The sequence below is a fragment of the Gracilinanus agilis genome, chromosome 1 (assembly GCF_016433145.1).
Source record: "Gracilinanus agilis isolate LMUSP501 chromosome 1, AgileGrace, whole genome shotgun sequence".
Taxonomy (NCBI): domain Eukaryota; kingdom Metazoa; phylum Chordata; class Mammalia; order Didelphimorphia; family Didelphidae; genus Gracilinanus; species Gracilinanus agilis.
The window spans coordinates 12,672,998-12,698,778 of record NC_058130.1 but is presented as its reverse complement, the minus strand read 5'-3'; the positions used below and the strand labels follow the sequence as shown (position 1 = coordinate 12,698,778).

Genomic DNA, 25,781 nt, shown 5'->3' with positions numbered 1-25,781 from the left:
AGAATGTCACCAGTTCCACAAGCATAAAAATTTAATAGATTTTTCTTAAACAAAAGTAAATATTTATTGAAACCAATAGTAATAACAACTAGCATTTATATAGCATTGTAAGGTCCTAAAGAGCTTTGTACAGATCTCATTTGATCTTTACAGAGCCGGGTGTTATTATCACTAATTTCTGGAAGTGGAACATTGGGCACACAAAGGTTAAGTGACTTGTTCAGGGTCATTCAGCTAGTAAGGGTCTGAGGCAGAATTGGAACTGAAGTCTTCCTGACTCTAAGTCCAGAACTCTAATCCTTGTGCGAAAATATAAATGTGTATGGCATGTGTGAAGGAATACATTTTATATATCTACATTTGTGTATCTCTCTAGATCTCTTTGCTCATAGAGGTATATTCTGATACAGATTTGTTCTATCTTTCTTTATAATCCCATTGCTTAGAACAGTACCTGGAAAACAGGGAATGCTTAATGAATGATTTTTAATTAACTAATATATATGCATATATATATATATTCAAATTCTGAGTTCAAGCCTCTGTTTATGCTTGAAAGTGAATATACTTGTATTCCAAGAATCGCTCCCTTAAATCCTATTTTGGGACTTTTGAAAATAATGTTTTCTTTCCATTTTTCACCAATAGGACACCAAAATTGCTTCACTGGAGCGAAACATACGGGATCTGGAAGATGAAATCCAGATGTTGAAAGCCAATGGTGTTCTGAACACAGAGGAGCGTGAAGAAGAGATCAAGCAAGTGGAGGTTTACAAGAGCCATTCCAAGTTCATGAAAAATAAGGTGATCATATATCCCCATAATGCCTTGGGACATTGACCACCCACTGAAGGGTGATTTGGGTCTTTGAAAAATGGCATTGCTTTGGGCTATTTCAGTGTTGACTGTCATTTGTTTAGTTCAAGGGATTCCAAGCCTTGGAGAGTTGGCTGGCTCTATGGGCACAGGGCCTGGGTTCAAATCCCACCTCTCTGAGGGGAAATGGCTTCTACTTCTTGGGCCTTTTTTTCCCATATGTAAAATGAGGGGGATGGACTCTGGGGGATTTTCTAGCTCTAGAGCTCTGAGCCTAGGATTTTTTGGGAAAAATTAGAGGGCTCAAGCCAAATGAGAGACTTTGGGTCATTGGAAGTACATACTTTAATCCTTAATTTCTCTATGAGTTACATGAATTTAATTTTTAGTTTCCTCATGTTTCCATTAAAGAAGTCATTTGGCATTATGATAATAATTACCCAAACTTGCAAAGTACTATATGTATTATGTAATATGTAGTATATTTATGTATATATGTGTATACACATATATATTGTGGTTTTCTTGCATGCATTTCAGCATCATGGATCTAGAACTAATCTCCTATATATATGCATGATATATATATATATATATATATACATATATATATCTATGCATAATCTGTTGGATATCAATCTGGCTTCTGACTCAGGAAGACCTAGGTTCAAGTTCTGCTACTAGAACATCCTGGCTATGTGACTCTGGGCAAGTCACTTAATCTCTTAATGTCCTAGGCCACTCTAAGATGGCATGTTACGGATGAATTACTAATCAGCATTAGTGGGAGTTTCCACATTGGAAGGTCCGCCAAATTTCCCTGGTTCTTTCCTCTTGACGCTTCCCCTCGACCATTTGTCAACAAAGGTAAGATGGCGCTTGCCCCCTAAGTTCTGGTTTTGTCTGATTTCAGAATCACCAATTGTTGTCTTTATCATGTTTATTTCTGAGTGTTACTGTGAAATGCTGATAGACTAGTGTAGACAGCAGCTTCATACACTATTTTTAAAAGCTGCAGCCTTGGCCTTCCCTTCTCTCATCCCCTTCTCTTCTCTTCTCTTCTGTCTTCTCTTTCCTCTGCCCTGCTTTGTTGCTTCCACACTTAATTCTGATTTGTTCGGCTCTTTCTTCTGGAACAGATCTCTTGGGTAGTTTCAGTTTTTACAAGGATCTCTCTGCCTCTCTGTCTCTTCTTCAAATGAAAATCTGTGCTTTATGATAAGATTGGATCCAGTTGATGTTCTCTTTCCAGGCTTAATTCTTATTTATTTCTTTATCTCATTTTTTTTGAAGGAGGGAGTGCAAGACTAGTGTGACTGTCTGTAAGAAAACCATGGTGGGGGGGAGCAGGAGGGGAGTCAGCTGGCAAAGGCAACCCAGTCAACTCCTTCTCTTTTCTTGAGGGTATTTCAGCATCACGGATCTAGAACTAATCTCCTAGGCCATCTCGGCTGATGCCATTCTTTTTTGGGTGGAAGAACCCTAAAATTACTCAACCAAGATGACAAAGGTAGTGAATGGGATTTGAACCCAGGACTTCTGATTCCAAATGGGGCTCGCCTAATGAACTATGGCCCCAGGAAAACGGATTCAAGGCTAGAAGGACCTCAGAGATCTTATAGCCCAAAGCTTTCATTTCACTAAAGCCCAGAGGGTTTAAATGACTTGTCCAAGGTCACACAGAGTATATGGAGAGAGAGAAAAGGATTTAGAACTCAGGTTCTAGGATCTGGAGCTTAGAGGGACTCAAGGGGCCATCTAGTTTCCCACTTCCTCCTTTAAGCTGAGGAAACCAAGCCGGCGAGGTGGTCTGACCTGTTCAGTCAAGTAGGTAGTAGTAGGTGGGCTTTGAACCCGGGACTCCAGGGCCAGTGTCTATCCTGCTACATCCCCCCCCCCTCCATATCAGTGCGACTGTAGAGTTAGGGTGATTGCTGGACGGGGAGCCTTTCTGAAGCACCCCATCGCCATTCCTTCAGGTTGGGGTCTGACCATTTCCCCGAGCAGCCCCCCTTTCCTCTCCCCTCACCTCTGGGGAGCCCCTCTCCGGGGACGTTCCTTTCATTGGATGGGGGCTCGCTCTGCTCAGTCTCTTACCTTCAGGGGGTCACCGAGGCTCGTCTCCAGCACACACTCTTCTAACCAGTAACCTGGCCTCCTGGATGTTCCACCAACAAAACAATTCATCTTCCAGCTCTGGGCATTGGCTCAAGCCGTCCCCCATGCCTGGAATGCTCTGCTTCCTCTGCTCTAACTCCTTGACTTTCCTGGCTTCCTTCAAGTTTGAACTAGAATCCCGACTTCTCCGGGAAGCCCCTTATTTCCAGTGCTTTTCCCTCTGTTACTATTTCCTTCTCATCCTGTCCAGGGCTTGCTTTGTACAAATCTGTTTACATAGATGGGGAGGACCTTGAGGACAAACGCTGCCTCTTGGCTCTTCTTGTATTACTCGTACTTAGTATGGTGTCTGGCACACAGTAGGCATTTCATAAACATTTCTTTATCCATCCTAAACTGTCTTCTGGATTCTTTTTCATTGATCCGAGGGCTGCAGCTATTCTGTTATTTAGGGCATCTCCTCCCTTTTACCTGCACTCCCAGGGGTGGCTTTTGACTCCCTCTATCCAAAGTTTCTGGTTCACTTGGCTATTTCTGTAATTAAACCGATAATTCCACTTCCATGATGCTACACATGAACTCTAGCATGTGGCAAATCGAAAACCATCTCTATACATGTACAGGAGAGTTGGAAATGTTTTCTAAAAAACCTCAGGGTAATGGAATCATAGAATTTCTGAAGTGGAAGGAACCTCACTAATCGTCCGGCCCAACCTATTCCTGAGAAAATATTCCCAGCATCCCATGGGCAAGACATCTTCCTCCCCCCCACCATCTCCTGATAACCTTTTTTATTGGACCAGAATGAAAGTGATCGTCCTCTCTAATGTTCCTGGGAGGAGAAGGATGAGCATGAGGAGTGGCCATCACTGCCTGCTTAGCCTATGTGATCACGCAAGAATATAACGAGCCCGCAGTATACTTGCCGAAAGCTGTCAACCCCTGGGCTAAACTATTAAAGAAAAGCACTGAGCTAATGGCATATTTAGAATAATCTCCTGGCTGTTTAGACAGGTAGCTAGATTAAAGTTGATATGCACAAATGAAATAAGGGGAAATAGCCTGGATGCCATCAATGACAAAATTCTTTGGAATGCTAAAAATAAGATTTGTTTTGGATTGACTATTATAATGAACGAGATATTAAGAAAAATGATTACAAAGAATGAAAGGTAGCCGAATAGCATTGATTTTCCCGTATCCTCTGTATATATATTAATAGGCTACTAAGTGGTGCCACAAAGAATAGAGACAAGGAGACAAGAAGGTATGAGTTCAAGTTTTGCCCCAAACACTTCCAAGCTGTGTGAACAAGTCACTTAATTTCTGGCTGTCTCAGTTTCCTCATCTGGCAATGAGAGTAATAATAGTATCTATTTCAAAGAGTTCTTATGAGGACCATATAAGTTAATATATGTCAAAGTACTTAGTAAGCTTTTAAGTGCTGGCATAATAATAATAACAATAACAAAAATGATAGCTTTATATAGTGCTTACTACACAATAGATGTTGTACTAACTGTTTTATAACAATTATCTTAATTAATCCTCATAACAATTCTGGGAGGTCAGTGCTGTTATTACTTCTGTTATACAGATGAGGAAACTGAGGCAAACAGGTTTTTGTTTTTTTAGTTACTTGCCAAGGATCATAGTGCTAGTGAGCATCTGAGGCCAGTTTTGAACTCAGGTCTTCCTGACATCAGGCTCAGAACTCTATATACTGTGCCATTTAGCTGCCTTATAAAACGTTAGTTATCATCATCATCATCATCATCATCATCATGTGTACCTCCTTATTTACATATTGTCTTCTCCATTGGAGTGTGAGCTCCCTGAGGACAGGTACTGACTTTGTCTTTCTTTGTATCAGCACTGAGAGTTCTCTAGATAAATGAAATCACAGATCTCTTAAAATATATATATATATATATATATATATAGGCAGCTGGGTAGCTCAGTGGATTGAGAGCCAGGCCTAGAGACAGGAGGTCCTAGGTTCAAATTCAGCCTCAGACACTTCCTAGCTGTGTGACCCTGGGCAAGTCACTTGACCCCCATTGCCTACCCTTACCACTCTTCTGCCTTGGAGCCAATACATGGTACTGACTCCAAGACAAAAGGTAAGGGTTATATATATATGTAAAGACATACATATAATTAATAAAGAATAAAGGCATGAAAAATATGGAGTGATTGACTGTTCATGCCTCTGGGTTCATGGGCAATTACAAGTGACCAAGAAAGAAGCCCTGTGTTTTTTTAGATCAGTGGGCACTGGCTTGAAGTCAAGATCTTAAGAGACTTGTCTGAATTCTGTCAATAATTTACTGGATGACCTTGAGCAAGTCATTTCATAAGTCTGTTTCTTTATTTATTTGTAAAACAAGAGCTTGGCATCTCTAAATTCTGACTTCAAGCCAGGAGAGTTTGGTTATTAGGGACACCCCAAACTAATGACAGCCCATCATTAGTGGCAATAAGGAAGTGAAGTCCTTTTGGCCAGCATGATCCAAGGGAAGGTTTAGGGGGGCTGCAGGTATGGAGGCGAGAAAGCAAGCTCAGACTTGTGAAGGTGTGGTGGAGGATCCATGCACACAGGTATCCTGGGATGCCAGCCACAGTCTGTTGGTGCTGCATCTTTCTCTGCCTGTGCAAATATGCTTTGTATGTAAATGAGTATCTTTCTAGATCTCTTATTTAGTTTAATCTATATTCTCTCTTTCTCTCCTCCTTCCCTTTCTCTCTTGGTCTCTCTCCCCTTTTTATTCTCTTTCCCCTCTTTTCTCTGTCTCTCCTCTCCCTCTCTGTCTCTCTTTCGCCCTCCTCTTTGTCTGTCTCTGATTATCCCTTTCAATTTGCTTGAGAAACACAAGCTTGCCAACCCCTGGTAGGATAATTTGACACCAGAATGGTTCCATTCCTCCTTTTAAATGCAAATGTTTGATAGAGGTGGAATACAACAATATAATCTAACACTGATGATGTGAAGTGTGAGTTACTCTCAGAATCCCCCTTAATAATAGTAGTTAATATTTATATAGCACCTACTATGTGCTGGTACTTTACAAAGATCACCTCAATGGATCCTCACAACAATCCTGGGTGGTAGGAGCTATTATTATCCTTGTTTTATAGTTGAGGAAACTCAGGCAAATAGAGATTAAGGGACTTGGCCAGGGTCTCCCAGCTAGTATGTGTTTGGGGCTGGATTTGAATGTAAGTCTTTCTGACTCCAGGCCCAGTGCTCTATACAATATGGCACCATTTGTATGATATGCCATACAAATAATCGTGATGAGGAAAAAAATTCTAGCTCGCTTCTGAAGATGGCTTTGTACCTGGCCTCACTCATTTTTCATCTCCTGGCCCTTGTAGTCAAGGGGCTTCACTCTATCTTTTGCCCCCAGAGTCTTCCAACAAAGCCACTCAGCTGCCTTAGCTGCTCGGCCCTTTTTGTTCTGAATTTCAAGCCCATTTTCTCACTGACGTCTGACAGATCAGGAGCCCCCTCACCCAGCCCAGACTGCCTGATCTTCAGCCTGCCCTCCTAGAGATGTGGGGGCTGAAGCCGGGATGACAAAGAAGCTGTTTTCCTTGGCAAGCTCTTTTCTCGCGGGGCAAGAGGTGTCCCAGACAGAGCTGTGGGAAGAACCATCAGGAGAGATGAAGTGGGTGTGATGCTTCTACGGCCCCCTCTCAAACCTGTGATGTCATTCAGGCTGGCCCTCAGCATTACCCTTTTCTTGCTCTCCTGGACATAGCCTTTCTCAGGCTCATTTTCCATGTTTCTTGAGTTACAACTATAAAGGAGAAGGTCTCCCCCTCCCCCAAGGATTTTACATTTTTCCTAAAAAATATTCTTTGCCTCCTTCCCCACTGCCCTTCTCTTTCATTATCAATACCACAGGGATATTATAAGACATCTAACCCAACCTTTTTCTTTTACACATCAGGAAACTGAGGCTTGGGGAGGAGGCAGTGATTTGCCTAATGTCACTCAGGTGGTGTTTCATTATGTCCTACTTCCTTCTGAATCATCTTTCAAGGTTGCTGAAGTTATCCATTGATTAGTTTAAATGCTCTCTTGGTTGGCAGTAGAGGCAGGATTTGAAATCAGCTCTTCCTGACACCAAAGATGTGCCTTTTCAGTTTAATTTGTTGCCCATTCAGTCAATATGTCCCTATTTGTGGGGCTTAGGGCAGTTGTAGGAATCTCCTTTCCTTCAAGTTGGAAGTTTCTCTTAGCAATTATTTTAAAAGAATCAATTTCCTACGTAGATCCAACACATACACATAAAGATGTGCTTCTGGGGCCTGACATTATTTTTGAAGATATCAGTTTTAAGGACCAAGTGGAACATGACAGATTTCTTAGGCTGTTTTTGGTCATCTTAATCATGGGTCTCCCTTTTCCCATCCACTTTCTTTCTTATAGTCTCTATCTCTCTGTCTCTGTCTTTCTGTCTGTCTCTGTCTGTCTCCCTCTGCCTCTGTCTGTCTGTCTGTCTCTCTCTTTCTCTCTGCCTCTGTCTCTCTCTCTGACAAAACCCTTCCATGACAATCTGGAAATACCCCATACAAATATGGAGCCAAATATTAAGAGTTTAGGCATCCTGAGGGCTCAGCTTGGCCACCTTCCTGGAGAAAGCAGGAAGCTTTCCTGGCATGCTCTTGGAACAGGCTCCACTTCCATCTACAGTCAAAGGGCGAGGGTGGTCACTAATTTGTGAGTCAGTCACCAGCTCAATTGATGTGCTAAGAGTGGTGTTTGGAGCCTGAGTTTACACCCCACCGTCAGTCTTTATGATTTGTCTACATGGTGCAACCGGCTTAACTTTTCTGAAGTGGGGAATAATAGAAAGGAATAAAACATTTGTTAAGATGAAACCATCTGTTGGAGGCATCTAGGCAGGCACTGAATTGGTCCAGTGGCCATTTATTCATAGGATCATTGATTTTGCCAGGAGGGACCTTGAAGGTCTTTCATTTTACAGATGGGAAAAATGAGGCTCAGGCAAGTTAGATTTGTCCAAGGTTATTAAGAACTGGAGCTCTGTACTTGGGTTCTTTGCTGGGTGTTTGAGTGTAAAGGGACAGTTTCTGGGGTGCCAAGGGAGAAAGGAGGAGGAATTTGGGGGAGCCCCTTGGCAGGATGCCCCCGTACCCTCCGCTTTGTGGGCAGGCTGCCTCTGTGAGTGAGGCAATGGGAGGATGCCCCTTCTTGTGCTTGATCTTCCTTCTCCATGGCAGTCCCCAGGTGAGAGGTGCCCTTTGGAGTTGCTGCATCCCTTCTGGCCTCTTATGGGAGCATTTTCTTGTTTCAGGTCGATCAGTTGAAACAGGAATTCTCCAAGAAGGAGTCGGAACTTCTCGCCTTACAGACCAAGCTTGAAACCCTCAGCAACCAGAATTCAGATTGCAAGCAGCATATTGAGGTGCTCAAAGAATCGTTGACTGCCAAAGAACAGCGGGCGGCCATCCTGCAGACAGAGGTAAGAGCCATCATGCTGCAGAGACTGGGCAGAATGGACTGCTTCTGGCCTGGCATGGTTGGGGCCAGTTTGGAAGACTTGGGGCTCTGGGTCCGGGTCTTATTTTTGGTAGCCATGAAACATCAGGGAAAAGAACTGTGGCTCTGGGGTCCAAGGATTTGGGTTCAAATCTCTTTTCCTGTACATGCTACCTGGATTTAGAGTCAGGAAGACCCGAGTTCAAATCCTGCCTCAGACACTCACTAACTGAAAGACTCTGGGCAAGTCATTTTACCTCTGCCTTAGTTTTTTCATTTGTAAAATGGGAATAACAATACTATCTACCTCCCAGTGACATTGTGAGCATCAAATAAAAAAAATATATATATATGTGTGTGTATGTATATGTGCCTATATATATATAAATATATACACACATTTATTTATACATATACACATATGTGTATATAGAGTTTTTTGCACTCCTTAAATACTATATAAATATTAGCTGTTATTATTCATGTTATAGTTGTTGCTATTATTATTTTTATCAAGCCCCAATATCTCCCCTGAGCCTGGGTTTCCTGAGCTGTGAAATGAGGGGGCTGGATTAGATAGCCATCTCTAAGACCAAGGTTCACGAGTCTCTTCTACCAGCCGGAGGCAGCATTTCAGAGTTAATGCTGTTGGCCTTGGAGTCAGAGGATCTGGATACGAATCTCACCTCATGACCAAGCACCCCGAGTCTCAGTTTCTCATCTCTAAATTGGGCCTAATTGTAATGAATAAAAATAAAAGCTCTTTCTTTTTTCTGATTAACTTCAATGAAATAAGAAAAACCGGAGTTTCCCCTCGCTGAAATTAACTAAATGAGCTAAACTTCGAATCTAGTTAGAGCCAGTCTTCTCCTAGATGTGAGATTGGTCCTTATATAGGCCAATCCCGAGCCCGGAAATAGGGGCGTGGTCCCTCCCCCAGCACGGACTGGTCCGTTCACGACCAATCCCACGGCAGGAAGTAGCAGGGAGGGACCCGTGAGGCATGCTGGGGGATGTAGTTTCCCTGGCCACAACACTTTGAAACCCACATACTAATACCCGTAGTACATTTCCCCTGGTTGTTGCGAGGCTTCATGGGATAATGTTTGTAATGCGCTTTCCAAACCCTCAAGCATCATGGATCTAGATCAGCCGGCATGACAAGGGTGGTGTGGCCTCATGAGTCCGAGGTACAAAGCTTTGGATTCGAGTTTTGCCTCTGACACCTACTGTGTGGCCCTTTTCCATGCCAAGAGAGAGGCTCTAAGCCTGGGTGAGTCCCAGCTGGGGGGCCAGTTTGCCTTCTTATCTCCCCCAGAGATATTCTAGGTGTATCCTCTGGTTGTAACAGAAAAAGAAACTGAGTCTGGGGGTGGTTCAGTCACTTACTTGAGGTCCCGTAATCTCTAAGTATCATAGGTAGCTTCATATACAGGAAAGAACTGGTTCAAACCCAGCCTAGGATACTTCTTAGCAATATGACTTCAGATAAAAGGCTTCACCTCTCTGCCTCAGTTTCCTCATTTTGTAAAATGAGAGAGTTGGGCCAGGCTCTCGGGCCGATGCTCCTCTGTCTCCTGAGCCCCTGTTTTATGCTCAGACTTTTCCCCACTGGTCGCTCCCCCAGGTGGAGGGAAGAAAGCACAAGTGCGGGCCAGAAGCAGCCCACCGGGTACCTCCCTGTGTGGGTTTGCCTCTCCCCCAGTAAGGGTGCTTTGCTTCCTCCACGGTAGGCTGTGCCATCCGCCAGGAAGAAGGTGGCAACGTGTGTGTCTCTCCTGGGCTCTGGGTCCTGGATGGAGCCCATGACCCATCCCTGGAAGTCTGTACAAAGGTCTTCATCTATTTATGTATCCATCCAATCATTATCTGTGTATTTATATATCTCTCTTTATGTATCTATCCATCCATCCATCCATCCATCCATCTATCCATGCTTCCATTCCCAATCTAGTTTGTTGGGATCCTAGAAAGAGTTCTGAGAAATTAATTCTGAGGTGAGAGTTTGGAGCCAGACGGTAAAGGGCTTTACATGTTAGGGAAGGCATTACAGAAAGAAGCAGAGGGAGACTGAGGCATCCTTATGTTTAAGGCCTTATACATTCTCCCACTTACAGATTGGGTCACTGACTGTCTTTCTCCAGGACCAGGAAAACCAGACTTTGAGCTGTTTGAGACTCTCCATTACTTTAGGAGAGATTCTGTCACCTAATGATTTGGTTTGAGGTCCTTGAAGGACAGAACCGCTGAGACACTCTCCATTGCTTCCCCTCTCGCCCTATTGAGCTCTCTCAGCATCCAGTTCAACTGCTGATCTGGCAACCTTGGCTAAGCTTCAGATGACCATGCTGCTGTGTGTTAGGAAGGGGAGGCTGGAGTGGTGGGGCTGGAGAGGGAAATGACAAGGCCCCAAACCTCCTCTTCACTTCCCAATGGAGTTCCTTCTCAATAATCCTTCCTTGAACAAAAGAGACAACTGCTGCTGCTGCTTTTTTTTTCTTTTTTTCTTTTATCCAATGACAGATGAAGCCTGAGGATCTTTTTTTTCCTCTACCTCTCACTGCCCTGCTGTGATTAAGGCTGAGTTTCTAGGAAAGGGATTCTGTGCCCATCTGATTGCTGCCTTTGCCTTTTGTTCTTGCCTTTGGTCTTATTGAGCCCTAATTTCTTTCTCTTGCCCCTGTTTATGTTTCAACATGGTGCCTCTATGGAGGAAGGAAGCCACTGGTGTCCCATTCTTGGCTCTACCCAGCGGAGGCCTGCTGGACATTCACTTTGAGTACGTCATTCATGCATTCAGCCAATCATAGGGTTTCAGGAATTGTAGCTGAAAAGAACTTTGGAGATCATCTAGTTCTGCCCTTACTTTTACAGATGAGGAAATTGTGGTCCCCAACGCAGAAGCAACTTGCTAAAATTCACATAAGTAATTAGCAGCAAGGACCAGGATTCAAACCCAGAACACTTGACTGTAAATCCTAGTCTCTTTTCATTAAACCACACTTAATCTTGCTCATTTAGGACATAGACATGGAATCAGGAAGACCTCAGACATTTACTTACTAGCTGGATTTGTTGTTGTTGTTCAGTCAAGTCCAATTTTTCGTGATCCATTTGGGGTTTTTGTGGCAAAGATACTGGAGTGGTTTGCCAATCCCTTCTCCAGTTCATCTGCCAGATGAGGAAACTGAGGTAGACAGGTGAACTGACTTGCCTAGGGTCACACAGTTAGATAGTGTCTGAGATGAATCTTCTTGATTCCAAGCCTGGTGCTCTAGCCACTGTGGCATCTAGCTGCCAACTAATTGTATTATCTATTTGCCTTTGTTTCTTCATCTGTTAAATGGTCATAAGAACAGTTTAGCTCACAGGGCTTTTGTGAGGATCAAATGAGATAATGTATTTAAAGAACTACATGAATGTTGGATGCCATTATTATAATGGTTCTTACATATCTACCTTTATGGAGTTATGTGAACAAGGGTTGCAAAAATCACCTGATCTAACCCCCAATCTCATCTTCCTCTGTCTCTGCCTCTCTCTCTCCACGTCTGTCTCTAGCTCTCTACCTTCCCCTTTCTGTCTGTCTGTCTCTCTCGATCTCTGTCTTTCTATGTCTCCATTTTTTCTGCCTCTCCATCTCCCTCTCTCTGTCTTTGTGTCTCTCCTCTCTGGCTCTATCTTTCTATGTCCCAGTTTCTTCTGTCTCTCTTCCTTCTGTCTCTGCCTGTCTTTCTCTTTCTAAGTCTCCGTTTCTTCTCTGTCTCTGTCTCTTTCCCCTCTTATTTCCATATATACCACCGACTCTTCTCTCCCTTGCAATGTGCTTTTCTTTGTAAAAAAGAAAAACATTTTAGCAGAATCAGCACACATTGACCAGGCCTGATTGTGTGTGCAATACCCATAGCCTTTTACCACCTCTCACCCCATTTTCCGGGTAAGAAAAATGAGGAGCAGAGAGAGGAAGCCATCTAGGAAGAATGCCATCTCGGTCCTAAATAGCCAAGTGGAGCCTTCAGCCAGGGCCTTAGTCCCCAGGCCCAGCGCTCACACTGCTCATACCGTTATGTTCATTCCTTCACTCAACAACTTTTCTTTGTTTCTCAACCATTCTCTGGGTCTTAATTAGAAATTCTCAATGAATAAAAAGCTGCCTCTGGGCCCAGTGCTTCATGGGACTATGGTAGCAGATGCAAAGGGAAGACCTGTTTTTGCCTTTGAAACCTGGTAGGGAATGTGTCTCTTATCTGAAAGCCCTTTTCGATGGTCAAGTTTCTGCTCAGGATGGACAGGTTTTTAGAAAGAGTATTTGAATATGAAGTCCAGTGCATGGCACTTCCCAGATGGTTAGGAGCTACTTTCTGATTTATGGAAGCATTTTTTTCAAGGATCACATCTATTTCCCCCATTTTGCCACTTTTCTCCCTCCTCTTCTGGTGCTCCTGGATCCATTTTGGAAGCGTTGGCGGGGTTCGGAGTTGTCAGTTTAATTCTACCAGAATGGAGTGGAAAGGCTGCTGGATTCAGAGATGGTCAAAAGTCCCCGGTGCCAGTCCCAGCTTTGCCTCTGACTCTTTGTGACTTTGGCCTTGTCATTTGATCTCTCCGTATCTTTGGCTTCTTCTATAAAAGGAGGACTTTGGGGCTGATGATCATTAATGAGTCAATATGCATCTTTTGAGCCCCTTCTGTGAGCCAGGTGCCATGCTGGGTGCTGGGGATACCCAGGCAGAAATGAAACAAGGGGGAGACAACATAAACATATGTAAGGATGTACATACAGCACTTTTACACAATGCCAACATTTGGAGGTGGGGAAGGCTCCAGCAGTTGGTGAGATCAGGAGAAGCTTCACAGAGGAAGCGGCACCTGAACCAAGCCTTGAAGCAAGTTAGGGGTCTTGAGAGGTTGCAGCGGGGAGGGGGAGGGCGTTCGAGGCATGGGGGACAGCCAGGACAAAGATACAGAGCCCGGAGATGGAGTGTCGTATGTAAGAAGAGCTCCTTTGGCTGGATTTTGGAATGTTTGATGGCGAGTAAGGTAAATCAATCTGGGAAGGCAGGGAGGGGTCTGATAATGAAGCCCATTCAATAGCAGAGGAATGTAGATCTGATCCTAGAGGCCGGGGAGTTTATTGAATAAGGGGGTGGTCAGACCCATGCCTTAGGAAAATCGCTTTGGCAGCTGTGCGAGTATGAGTTGGAGCAGGTTGGGAGACCAATTAGGAGGCAATTACCAGAGTCCTGGCAAGAGGTGATGAGAGCCTGAACTGGGGGGTGGCAGCGCGGGAGAGGGAAGGCACCCCTTGAGGTCACAGTACTATTTTTTTTCATGAAAAGTATGCTGCTGATGGTTTGGATCATGTCGTCCTGCTCCCTGCCCCCCCAACATACAATTACAATAATCACAGACCCAAGTAAAATGGCTCCTTAGAACAACAAAATAGTCCCCATGAAGAGTGACATTCTACATTTCTGCTGCTTTAAAGAAAGCAGTGGGAGCACAATGGCTTTATCATCTGAAAACACCTTGGGAAATTCCTCCCTCCCTCCCTTCTTCCTTCCTTCCTTCCTTCCTTCCTTCCTTCCTTCCTTCCTTCCTTCCTTCCTTCCTTCCTTCCTTCCTTCCCTTTCTTTCTCTTTCATCTCTCTGCAAAAGGAAATGGAGAAAGTTGCCTAATAACGCCCATCACTGACAGGAAGCAATTTAAGGTGGAATTAGTGATAATTGTCTGATCCTGTGTGAAGGGCTCTTGGCAGTAGGGCAGGCTACAGTAAGGGGATGCTTTTCCTTTTCCTTTTTCTTTTTTCTGAGAAGTAGAAGGAAACAAGAATGAACAGGCCAACCAGAAGCTGGGGCATAAAGAGGAGATGTGGGCCATGGCCTTGTATCCCTAGAAAAAAGGAGCCAGATTCAGATGGAAATGAGGGGCCCCTCCTGCACCTTAGGAAGTACTTACAACATGAGCTTCTGGAAATCTAATGACTGAGTAATTTCTCCTCATTTTTTCCCAGGGAGAAAAGAGCTCTTTCCATGGCAATAAGGAAAAAAAAAGTAGAAAAAGAAAAAGCTTTGCTCTATTTTTTTTTTCTGAAAAGGCAGTGCTGTCAGCAGACTCTGGGTACCCTTTTATAACATGTCATAGGCAGAGTTTTACATCGCAGTCTTTTGCCTACTGGGGAATTTGCCTTGAGTGGGTGGTGGTAATAAGGGGTGGAGTGAGACCTGGGGAGCTGGCTGGGTCTGGTTTCACGGCACTGTGGTTTGGCTACTGGTATTGTTTGTTTTAGCTTGTACACATGCCCAGACACTATTTGACATGTGTGTCATAAATCAATAGAATAATGATTATGCACATACAAAGATACCACACAATGCATAACAGAATATTTTATTTTTTAAAAATAGCTTCAAAGGACTCAAAGGCCAAGATCCTGATTTTCCTATTCGCCTTCATGTTTCTTATTTCCTAACTTTCAAATTTCAACTTACACAATGTTAATTCAGTAGCTGTCAAAGAAGGCAGGCCACTCATGAAACAAGAGGGATGGTCAACCAATGGGTAGCCAGCTCCAAGAAGGCAGGCAAGTCATGAAACAGGAGGGATGGACAACCATTGGGTAGCCTGCTCTTGGAAGCCCCATATAGCAAAAGCTCTAGAAGAAGACCACCAGCTCTAAATGCTGCATAGAAAGAAAACTTGTATATTCCAATGTACACAACATCCCTTCATTGGCCATTAAAGCAGGCGAGCCAGCCATGTCACGAGAGTTTGGTATAACTGATGGACAACTCATGTTCTTCACTGGTATTACAGAACTTCAGTATCATGAGTTCTAGGCAAAGGCCTGAAGCATGTTGGATAGGCCCGTTTTTGAACATTGATAGGAAAATATGGATAAAATGCACAGAGGAGATGTGTGCATAGGTGGTGATCTGCACCATCAAAAAGATTGCCCAACTTGTTTATCTCCCTGAATACCACATTCGTTCAAAGGCTGGAGCAGTGAGAGTAATTTTATGGATTTCAAATGGACACTTAATGGTGTTCTCATTGTAGAGATGTGGAATGAGGATGGAATCACAGATATCAGTGATACATTGGGAAGTAGGACTTCTTGGACTTCATCAGACCTTAGGCAACATCCTTCCTAATCTAGCTCCTGTGTTCTGACCAAAGGCCTGTGTGACTTTGCTTTGATATTTGATGGGGATGAGGTGAGGTGAGGTGTGGGAGGTGGTATTTGGCTTCAGAATTGAGGCCACAATAATTCACATGCATTCCTTTTTTTTTATGTCATGGAATGCCACAGAAAAATGTAGCTCATTGGAGAATGGAGGTCTTTAATTTTTGTTCTTAGCCTGGTGTCAGGACAAGTTAAATTTATTTTATTTTCTGGCCTTTTCTTCCCCATTTACACTGATCTCCAAACTCTTGAGTGTGAGAGAAGTATTATTCTTGGAAGAATATTCAATATTTTTTTGGAAGATGGATTGCATAAAAGGAGCACTTAACACCCACTCCTACGGTTATGGAACATTATCTACTCTTTGGGATTCTTTTCTTTATTTTTAAACTTCGTTGTCGCTTAGGGACAGAAGGCGCTAAGAACCACAATTGTTTGACTGTCTATAAGCCTTACTTTGTTGTTGGTATAATCAGAAAGCTTGTCCTTGAGCAAAGAGTAAACACAGTTTTGGAGGAATATTGAGATTCTCAGTCTAAAAGAATGGACAAAACATCAGGAAGGTGCAGCTCAATGGGGGAATAGCTAGTAGGTGTACAGCTCCTAGAATGATTACTTCATTAGAAGGGAAAAAAGAAACCTTTGAAACTTGTCAGAAAGAATTCGGAGCAGTGCAATGACCAAGCATGGCCTGAGGATGAAGCTTACTTTCCACCTCCTGCCCAGCGAAAAAATGAATGGGAGAAAAGAACTCTCACATTTTTGGACATGACCAATGTGGGGATCAGTTATGCTGATTCTGCTTCTTTGTCCCAAAGTGGGACATTATTATCATTAGCTCTTCTTCACCTCCATCCAAAAAAGAAAGGAGGTGAAGAAGAGCTAATGAAAATATTACCCCCTCCCCCAAAATGGAAAAAAGCATGAATAGAGCATCAACGAGGAGAATGTACAAATGAGAATGGAAAGAAGATGAATGGAGATACAGACAAGAAGGACAGATTTGAAACAAACATCCAATTATTTTATACCTTAAAAAAAGGAAACAAGTGGAACATAGTAGAGATTCACGGCTTCGCATGCAAACCTTTTCTGTTCTTTGTAAATAGAAGTGTTGGTGTTTCTTGGTGTTAGTTTCAGAATGACAAAAAAATACAATAATTGTCATAAGTTCTCTTGGGAGAGGCCCATGAAGGATTGGATGGAGACAACTTCATGGCACAATCAAAGTCAACAGGAAGTGCCACTTCATTGGAAATTGCCAAAGTATGCTAGGAAAGATGGCCCAGGATTAAGAAATGAAAAAAAGCTGAAGGCATATATAGATGATTCAGAAGTTTCTCCCAGGAATATTTTTTAAAGAGGAGAACTAAAAAGAGGGCAGCATGGTGAGCCCTGAACAGCATCGGCAGATATGGAATAACTATGTTCTGTTAGGAAACGATGAGTTTCTGATGTGGGTCCTGCTTGGCTACCAACTTATCTGTGTGCTGTTGGGACCTTGGCTAGTTAGAGGAAAGGTCAAAATCAGTAACAAATTAGAACAAAGACTAAAAATGTAAAGATATTACATTCAACTAAAAGTTATTTATAGGGGCAGGTAGCTGGCTCAGTGGGCAGAAAGCCAGGCCTAGAGACAGGAGGTCCTGGGTTCAAATGTGGCTTCAGACATTTCCCAGCTGTATAACCTTGGTCAAGTCACTTAACCCTCATTGTCTTGCCCTTATCTTTTCTGCCTTGGAACTAATACAGGGTATTGATTCTAAGATGGAAAGTAAGAATTAAACAAAAACAGCAACTCAGATACTTCCTAGCTGTGGACTCTTGGCAAGTCACTTAATTCAAATTGCCTGGCAATTTCCACTCTTCTGCCTCAGAACCAGTACTTAGTGTTGATTCTAAACAGAAAGTAAGGGTTTAACAAAAAAAGTTATTTTTAGAAGCAGTTGGTGGTTAGAGTGCTGGGTGGGGAGTCAGGAAGACTCGAGTTCAAATCCAGCCTTAGATACTTCCTAGATCTGTGAGTCTGGGAAAGTCACTTGATCTCTTGTTTTCCTCAGTTTCCTCATCTGTAACCTAGGGGATAATAATAGGACATACTCACAGGTCCAAATGAGATAATAATTGTGAAGCACTTAGCAAGGTGCCTGGCACAGAGTAACTGCTAAATAAATATTATTTCTTCTCCTCCCCCTCCCCTCTTCAGGCAGATAACACTCATTTGCTATAAAAGTCTAAATGATATGAAGCAATCAGCACCATGAGGAGGCCAAAGGGCTCGGAAATCACTTCATCCAGTAAACACTTGCTGGCTTTAATCATCAGAGATGCTCTAACAACTGATGAAAATGCCATTTCAGAATATGAACTCATTTATAAAACATTATGGGGAGAAGATAATGGAAGCTTATGGGCAAGATCGTTTCCTAAAAAAATCAATGATGAAGAAACGAAGGGGAAATCTTATCTCCAATAGGTTTGGCAGAAGACTCGATAGATCAACTTATTCCAAGAGCAGAGGGTGAGCTCCTGGAGGGGAGGTGTCGTGCTCTTCTATTTGATTTCTCAGTGCTTAGCTAGCATAGTGCTTGTCACACAGTAACTGATTAGTAAGTTTTTTCATTCATTCATTCATTCATTCATTCATTCATTCATTCATTCATTTATTCTTTCAAGAACCGCACTGGTTGAGAAGGGGTGGATGAATGGAGGCTCTCAGAGAAGGAGAGGGTCCTTATAGTGATGAGACCATGGAGCTAGCCGAGATTTACTATATAAGTGTTGTAGAAAAGGGCTACCATTATTTTTAAGATTTTAAAATTCGTGCCACAAAAAGCCCCAGAATTTCTTCTTATAATCGATTAGGGGACAAACCAACGAGAGCTGCTTCAGTGACTGTCCTGTAAGATAAATCATTGGGATCAAATTCCTAACACGGCACCATTTTTTTTATTAACTCAGACTTTCCTGGCATAGCATTCAGGATCACTTATGACAAGGTGAAGATTGAACTTAATATCTTAATGACCACCTTTGACAAAATGAAACATGTCAAACAAAATGTTAACATCTAAGGGAATGTTTACCTTCCTGAGAGAGCAAACTTTTCAAGCACTTCTCAAATACCCATATATCTCTGTGTAATCATAGTGTACACAGAGACCAGCCCTATAGACTAATGCTTTGATGTGAAAGGCTTTGATTAAAACAGACTCACTTAAGACAGAGTGGTCCAGTGGAAAGTGCTCGATTTTGTGTCCCAGGATTAGACTCGAGGCCTCAGTTTCCCTATCTGCAAAATAAAAGGGTTGGGCTAGAGCAAGAGTTTATATTTTTCTTACTCATGGGCTGCTTTTGCAATCTGGCGAAGCCTAGAGAACCCTTCCCAGAATGATGTTTTTAAATGCATAAAATGAAGCACAAAGGAAAGTAATTATATGGAAATATTGTTATTGATTCATTAAAAAAAAGTTAATGGATCTGAAGTTAAGAATCCATGTTCTGGATGATCCCTGAGATCCTTTCCATGCCTATAGCCAGGATTCTTTAACTGGTAGTGCTTCCTTCGTCTACTTCTGTCTAGTAAATGTATGGCCAATGGCTTCTTTTCCACCAAGAGTCACACTTTTCGCTCTTTCAGACAGACCTCTTTCCTCTCCATTGATTGATCTGAAATGAGGTAGAAGAGCCATCACTAATTAGAAGAGCTGAAATTTACAGGTTATTTTGAGGGTTTGAAAAATGTCATCATCATCATCATCATCATCACCACCATTTTACAAAGGACAAAATGGCAGCTCATAAAGGAAGGGATCGACTCCCAGCGGGGACGAGGCAGGATTCTGACCCATTAAGTCCAGCCCTCTGTCTCGCTCCAAGACTCTGCTGTTCATTCTGATTCTCCTTGTGGTGCCATTTCTTCTTCCAATCTGACCTCCTCCAAAGGCAGTGAATGAAAAAGTATTTCTGAGGCTGGCACGGTGCAAAGGGCTGGGGATACAAATAGGAAAGCAGTCCCTGCCCTCAAGGAACTTACACTCGAATGGAGTAGGCAAGACATGTTAGCTTTGACTTATTCTTCCGCATTAACTAAGGGCTTTTCTAGAACTACAATAACAATAACTAACATTCCTGTACCTTAGCTTAAAGTGGTCTGGCCAGCCCCTGACATCCGTGGTCCCCCGTGATACTCACCACAATCTGGTGACTCCGCTGCCCCTGTTATCCCAATTTTGCAGGAGAAAACTGAGCTGGAGTGGGTGCGTGTCCCATTAACTACTGAGAATCTGAGTGGGATTTGAACTCAGATCTTGCCAACTTCAGGTCTAACTCTATAGATTATGCCATCCAGTTCCCCAATAGATAGCCGATCTAACTAATCTATCTATATTTATTTATACACATAAGTGTTCTTCAGAGGCCGGATTTGAACAGGACTTAGTGACCCGGGTTAGCTCTCTGGACCCTGCACCACGCAGCCTAATCCCATGTAGAACTCTGCCATGCTTTTACAATTGATGAAAAGGGTTTCCCTCGACAAGCCTGCATGTGAGGCCTCTTTAGGCAGGTGCTTGATGGCCAGGATGCTTGGCTAACGTCAGAGGACAAACTGAGAATGATAGCGTGTGCCGCCTCCCAAAGGGTCAAACTTCAGCCGCTTCCTAGGTTCAAAAGCTGGGGGATGTTTGCCCTGGCACCTGTCAGACTGGAAGGAAGCGACATTTGTGAGTTTGGGGGTCCCCCGACTTCTGCACGCTAGCCGGGAGTCAGTGGAATCGCCCGATGAGAAGGCAGACAAGCCAGTTCTGCCGGCGTCCAGGATGTGTCCCGGCACAAGAAGCCTGCCAAAGGCTCCTCTGTGAGGGCTCCCAAAGCTTCGTGTTTTCCGTGTCTCCTTCCCAATCGAGCCTTGTTCCTTCTCTCCTGGAGAGCCTGCCTCCTGGGAATAAAGCTTGGAGAGGGATGGAGGAAGAGCTTGTGAATCCCTCCGTGGTGCTGGTGGGAACCCTGGGCGTGGGAGTTCTTTGGGCCACTTTCTGGTTCTCACACTTACAACACTGACCTCTTCCGTGCCCCTGGCAGGCAAAAGCCTTGGCAAAGTCCTTCCCTGTTGGAGATGGAGACTGATGGCAGCCATCTGAGGAAAGTCAGTGGATTTTATTTTAAAATGCTCTAGTGATCCTCTTAAGATTGTGATGGGACAGCAATAATGGTCTTTTTTTTTTTTAATTTATTTAAACCCTTAACTTCTGTGTATTGGCTCCTTGGTGGAAGAGTGGTAAAGGTGGGCCATGGGGGTCAAGTGACTTGCCCAGGGTCACCCAGCTGGGGAATGTCTGAGGCCGGATTTGAACCTAGGACCTCCTGTCTCTAGGCCTGACTCTCAATCCACTGAGCTACCCAGCTGCCCCCAATAATGGTCTTTATATGCTTGTTTGCATATTATCTCCCCCATTAAGGCAGAGACTGCTCTTTACCCCTTTTTTATTTCTCTGCTGCTTAGCACAGTGCCTGGTATATGTAGATCAGGGGTTCCCAAACTTTTTTGGCCTACCTCCCCCTTTCCAGAAAAAAATTACTTAGTACCCCTGGAAATTAATTTTTTAAAAATTTTAATAGCAATTAATAGGAATGATAAATGCACCTGTGGCCATCACCGCCTCTCTGGATTGCTGCAGCACCCACCAGGGGGCGGTGGCGCCCACTTTGGGAATCACTGATGTCAACACTTAAATGTTTATTGAATGATTGAAGTGGTACACAGGATATTGTGCTGGGCTTGGAGTCAGAAGGATCTGAGTTTGAATACTGCCCCCGGATACATGCTGATTCCATTCATCCAACTGTAAGATAGGGATAATGATAACAAATGTTTGCTTCCCAGGAGAATTATGAGGGTCCATTAAATAATGTTTCTGAGTGAATGAATGAATTTTGTTTAGATAATGCTAAGAAAATGCTACCCAGGGGGAATCTGGGTGGCTCAGTGGATGGAGAGCCAGGCCTAGAGATGGGAGGACCTGAGTTTAAATCTGGCCTCAGACACTTCCCAGCTGTGTGACCCTGGGCAAGTCACTTGACCCCCATTGCCTACCCTTACCACTCTTCTGCCTTGGAGCCAATTCGCAGTATTGACTCCAAGACAGAAGGTGAGGGTTTAAAAAAATGCTATATACAACGTATTATTCTGAACATTGAGACACAAATATAAAATTGAGGCAGTCTTTCCTCACAAGGAACTTGCATTGTAAAGGATGAAGGAAAAATATATAGGAGGAGTGAGATTTGGGAACTGGGAAGGGTTTGTGGATCAGAGGATACGGATCCATCAGAATGGCTGGTAGTGATGCAGGGGGCCCAGGACCTGGCAGGAAAAGGTAAGAGCTTACTGATGAGAGCCCAGAGTTGGAATTTTGGGAGTTTGCATTCAGGGAAGCTGAGGAGGAAGGTAGGGTGTAGACAACATGACTTGGAGATGCCTAGGGTAGGTTTTATAAATCTCAAAGCCCCTCATTTCTCTTTCCATATCTATCTCCATCTCTATTTCCTTTCTCTCTCAGTCTCTCTGCCTCTCTGTCTTTGTCTCTCTCCTTTCCCCTCCCTCCCTCCCTAATTTGGATCTATTTAATCCATTTAAGGAACTCTTCATATGAGAATGTTTTCCACCCATACCTATTAGCGACTCATCCTCAACTTGGAGACTTAAACTGGCTGGGATGATGGGAAATTAAGTGGTTTGCCTATAGGCCCAAACCTAGAATATGTCAGAGAAAAGATTTGAACCCAGGATTTCCTATCGTCAAGGGTGACCTTGCATCCTCTAAGAATGATATAAATGGCCACTATTATAATTTGTTTAACCTTCAAAGTATACAATTAGTTTACAATAACTCCGTGATAAATAGACTTACTTACATCTGGAGTCCTTGATGAATGGAAAGTATCCCTAAAATGTATTTGTTATTGGTTCATGATAGCAGCAATTTAAGGATCTAACAAATCAGTCAGGAACTTTTTCAAAATTGATGGTATCTACTTATAAGACGACGCCAGATTTCTTTTTAATGTTGTAACAGATGAGACAAGGTGAGCTTAAAGGATGGGTAAACACTTGCTTAGTTGGTAAGCAATCGTTTTAATCGTTCTCTATTTTTAGGTTTAAAGTGCTTCTCTTAGACATGACAAGATCTGGCTAGTTTGTATTGACAATTCTTAGTTGGAAGAGCCAAGCCATAGCTCTCGTGGTGGTCATGATTGGGAGGTCTGCAGTCCTTTATTTTTGAGAGGAAACATGTTTGGGACCACATTTATGGTGGGGTTCACCGCTTCTGGTGCAAATATTTGAGGGTGGTTTTTATTTTCCATTTTGAGGGTCTATCTGATGACAATGCCAAACTATGCAACATTTTTCTTCCTTAATGTATATGGCCTTTGTTTACTTTCTCTCTTTATTAATGATGTGAAAACTTGGGGGTCAGATTAAAATGAGCCAGGATCCGTCTGTGGGAGCTCCAGAACACTAAAAATATCTCTGGCTCCAAGGAGAACATTGTTTGAAGAGAAAGCTATGAGGCTTTTTGAGCTTACAGTTATCTGGCAAATCCTTGGCTTTAGATAGATGCTTTAAAAGTGTGACTTTGTGCTATGATTTTTATGAGAAGGTGATCCAGGTGTGTGTAGCCTGGGTTGTCCCTTGATCATGGGGCCCTGAAATTGCCACCAGCTGGGTTCCATGGTTTGCTTTGGGTCAATATTCACCTAAAAGTCATAGTTCAGGGGGCAGCTGGGTAGCTCAGTAGATTGAGAGTCAGGCCTAGAGACGGGAGGTCCTAGGTTCAAATCTGGCCTCAGACACTTCCTAGCTGTGTGACCCTGGGCAAGTCACTTGACCCCCTTTGCTCACCCTTACCATTCTTCCACCAAGGAGCCAAAACACAGAAGTTAAGGGTTTAAAAAAAACAAAAAAAACCCAAAAATAAATAAAAGTCATAGTTCATGAGCCCCCACCAGTGTGCATTTTTTTCTTTCTATAATCAGACCAACAAGAGTACATATGGATCAAAGTAAAGGCCATTTAATTAAATAGTATAGCTAAATAGATAAGAAAGAAAATGCCCCTTTCCCTACTATGTCCAGGGTTGTGAAGATGTGTAGAGAAGGAGGCTTCCATACCTTGTACTGGAGATATCTGGCAGTTGATAATGTCTGTGATATGACATATAACCAATTTCTGGACCATTAGAAAGTCAGGCAGGTAGCAGCAAACCCTGATTTGATTGATAGATAGTTTAGGGATAAATTGCATTTTTTAAGGATTTATGACAATACCTTGTTTAGCACTCAGTGTAAAATTGCTTGTGATTGCATAAACACAGGTGTGCATTGTGGATTGTAATGAACTGTGAAATAGGTAGATGACTAAAAGGAAATTCTATAAATTGTGAGCACTGTTCTGTCAGCATGCTAACTGGATTAGGAAAATTCATTGTCCGGAGTGTAACTGAATGCTAGTGCGATGCATGTATGAGAATTAGGACTGAAGAGGCAATAAAATGGAGGAAGAAAGGTGAGTCTGGGAGATGTTTTTTCTGTGGTTTCCCCCCCAAAATAAATGCTAGGGCAGAAGGACTCTCCAATGTGAATGAGTATTCAGAGGACTGCCAAGAAGGAATAAATATGAGCAGACAGCAGAGAATTTATGGGGTAAAACCACAAACACCTTATTTTCCATTGTCCTAGAATAATGCTATTTTACAGGGCTCTTTTGTGTGTAATTCTGCTTTCAATTTGGTATTGTTACTACAGCCGAAATCTCATTATAGCTAGTCTCATTACAACAACAATTGTTTTTGAACCAAAATATTTCCAAGTCCCTAGCATTGCCAGCCCTGTGACTCTTTTGGGAGGGGGTGGCAATGGTTGCAATAATCTGATTCCTGTACGGCAGAAGAATTTGGATGGTTCCTTAGAGCCTATTGTCCCGTGGTATTTAACCTGTGCCGAACAATATCTAGTTCCAGACACTGAATTTCTTTTAGTTCACATACCAAATTAAAGCATGAACTGGGTCCTATGTTTGTCTGGACAGCGTTGAATTCCCATCGTCCCTTTGTCTTCTCTAGTTTCTTAGTTATGAGGCCACATGAAAAAAACGTGGCCCGGGACACTCCGGATTCCATTGAGAAGTGGCAAAATCCAATTAGACAATTATCGATGAGGAAATCCAAATCCAGGCTTAAACCTGATACACCATCTAATCGTTTAGGGGGGGAAGGAAGGTATTCAGATCATGTCTGTGGGAAGCTGACTTGCCCTTAAAAAAAAAGAGAAGAGATGACAGAATTTAAGAGGAGAGAAATCCAGCAAACCTCTCCCCGACCCCAAAGACACATTCTTTCATTTTTCTGCATTTTATGGAATGCAGGATTTATTAACTACTTCCATTCATAATTTTTTGGCCCTCTCTCGCTCTTATGGGTGAGAGTTTGATCCGTCCAGTGACTTGGCGCTTGGCTTCTTTTGACACTTGAGATAACTTTGTAACACTTGCTACATTTCATTAGCGTCATTATGAGAAAACCATAGGTAGTGAGGGGTTAGGCTTGGCTCTGGGAAAGATAGATGGAAGAAACTGGACCGAAGAGAGAGAGAGAATATGTGTGGAGCGGATGGGATGCCAGGTTTGGGAGCCAGAATGACCCACGTTCCCTCCCTGACACCTACTCGTTGTGTATGGCTCAATCACATGAGTTAATATTTGTAAAGCACACAGCACAGTGCCTGACCCAAAGTAGGTGCTTCAGAGGTGCTTATTCCCTCCTTCCCCAGCCACTTCCTTTCTCTGAGCCTCAGTTATATCATCTATTAAATAGGTCTAATTATATCCATAATTATATATATATATTATACCCATAAATATACATAATTTCATAAAAATAAAACATAAAATTTTATAAAATGAAAATATTTATATATAATTTTATAAAATATATTTACATATATAATGTATTATATATTATATATAATTTATTATATACACATATGTATATACATATATGTATATGCATATGTATATATGTATATGTATACACACACATATATATGTGTATATATATACATACATATATATATATGTATATATATATATA

At 42.7% G+C, this 25,781-nt stretch overlaps 1 protein-coding gene across 1 annotated transcript in view; it reads left to right on the top strand.

Moving 5' to 3' along the window:
- The window catches only part of ERC2 (ELKS/RAB6-interacting/CAST family member 2), a 743,930-nt gene that overhangs the window by 225,677 nt on the left and 492,472 nt on the right, over positions 1 to 25,781 (top strand). The window contains exons 6-7 of the mRNA XM_044675466.1: positions 649 to 804; positions 8,262 to 8,496. Of these exons, the coding sequence (XP_044531401.1) occupies positions 649 to 804; positions 8,262 to 8,496 (391 nt within the window). The remainder of the gene's footprint in view (positions 1 to 648; positions 805 to 8,261; positions 8,497 to 25,781) is intronic.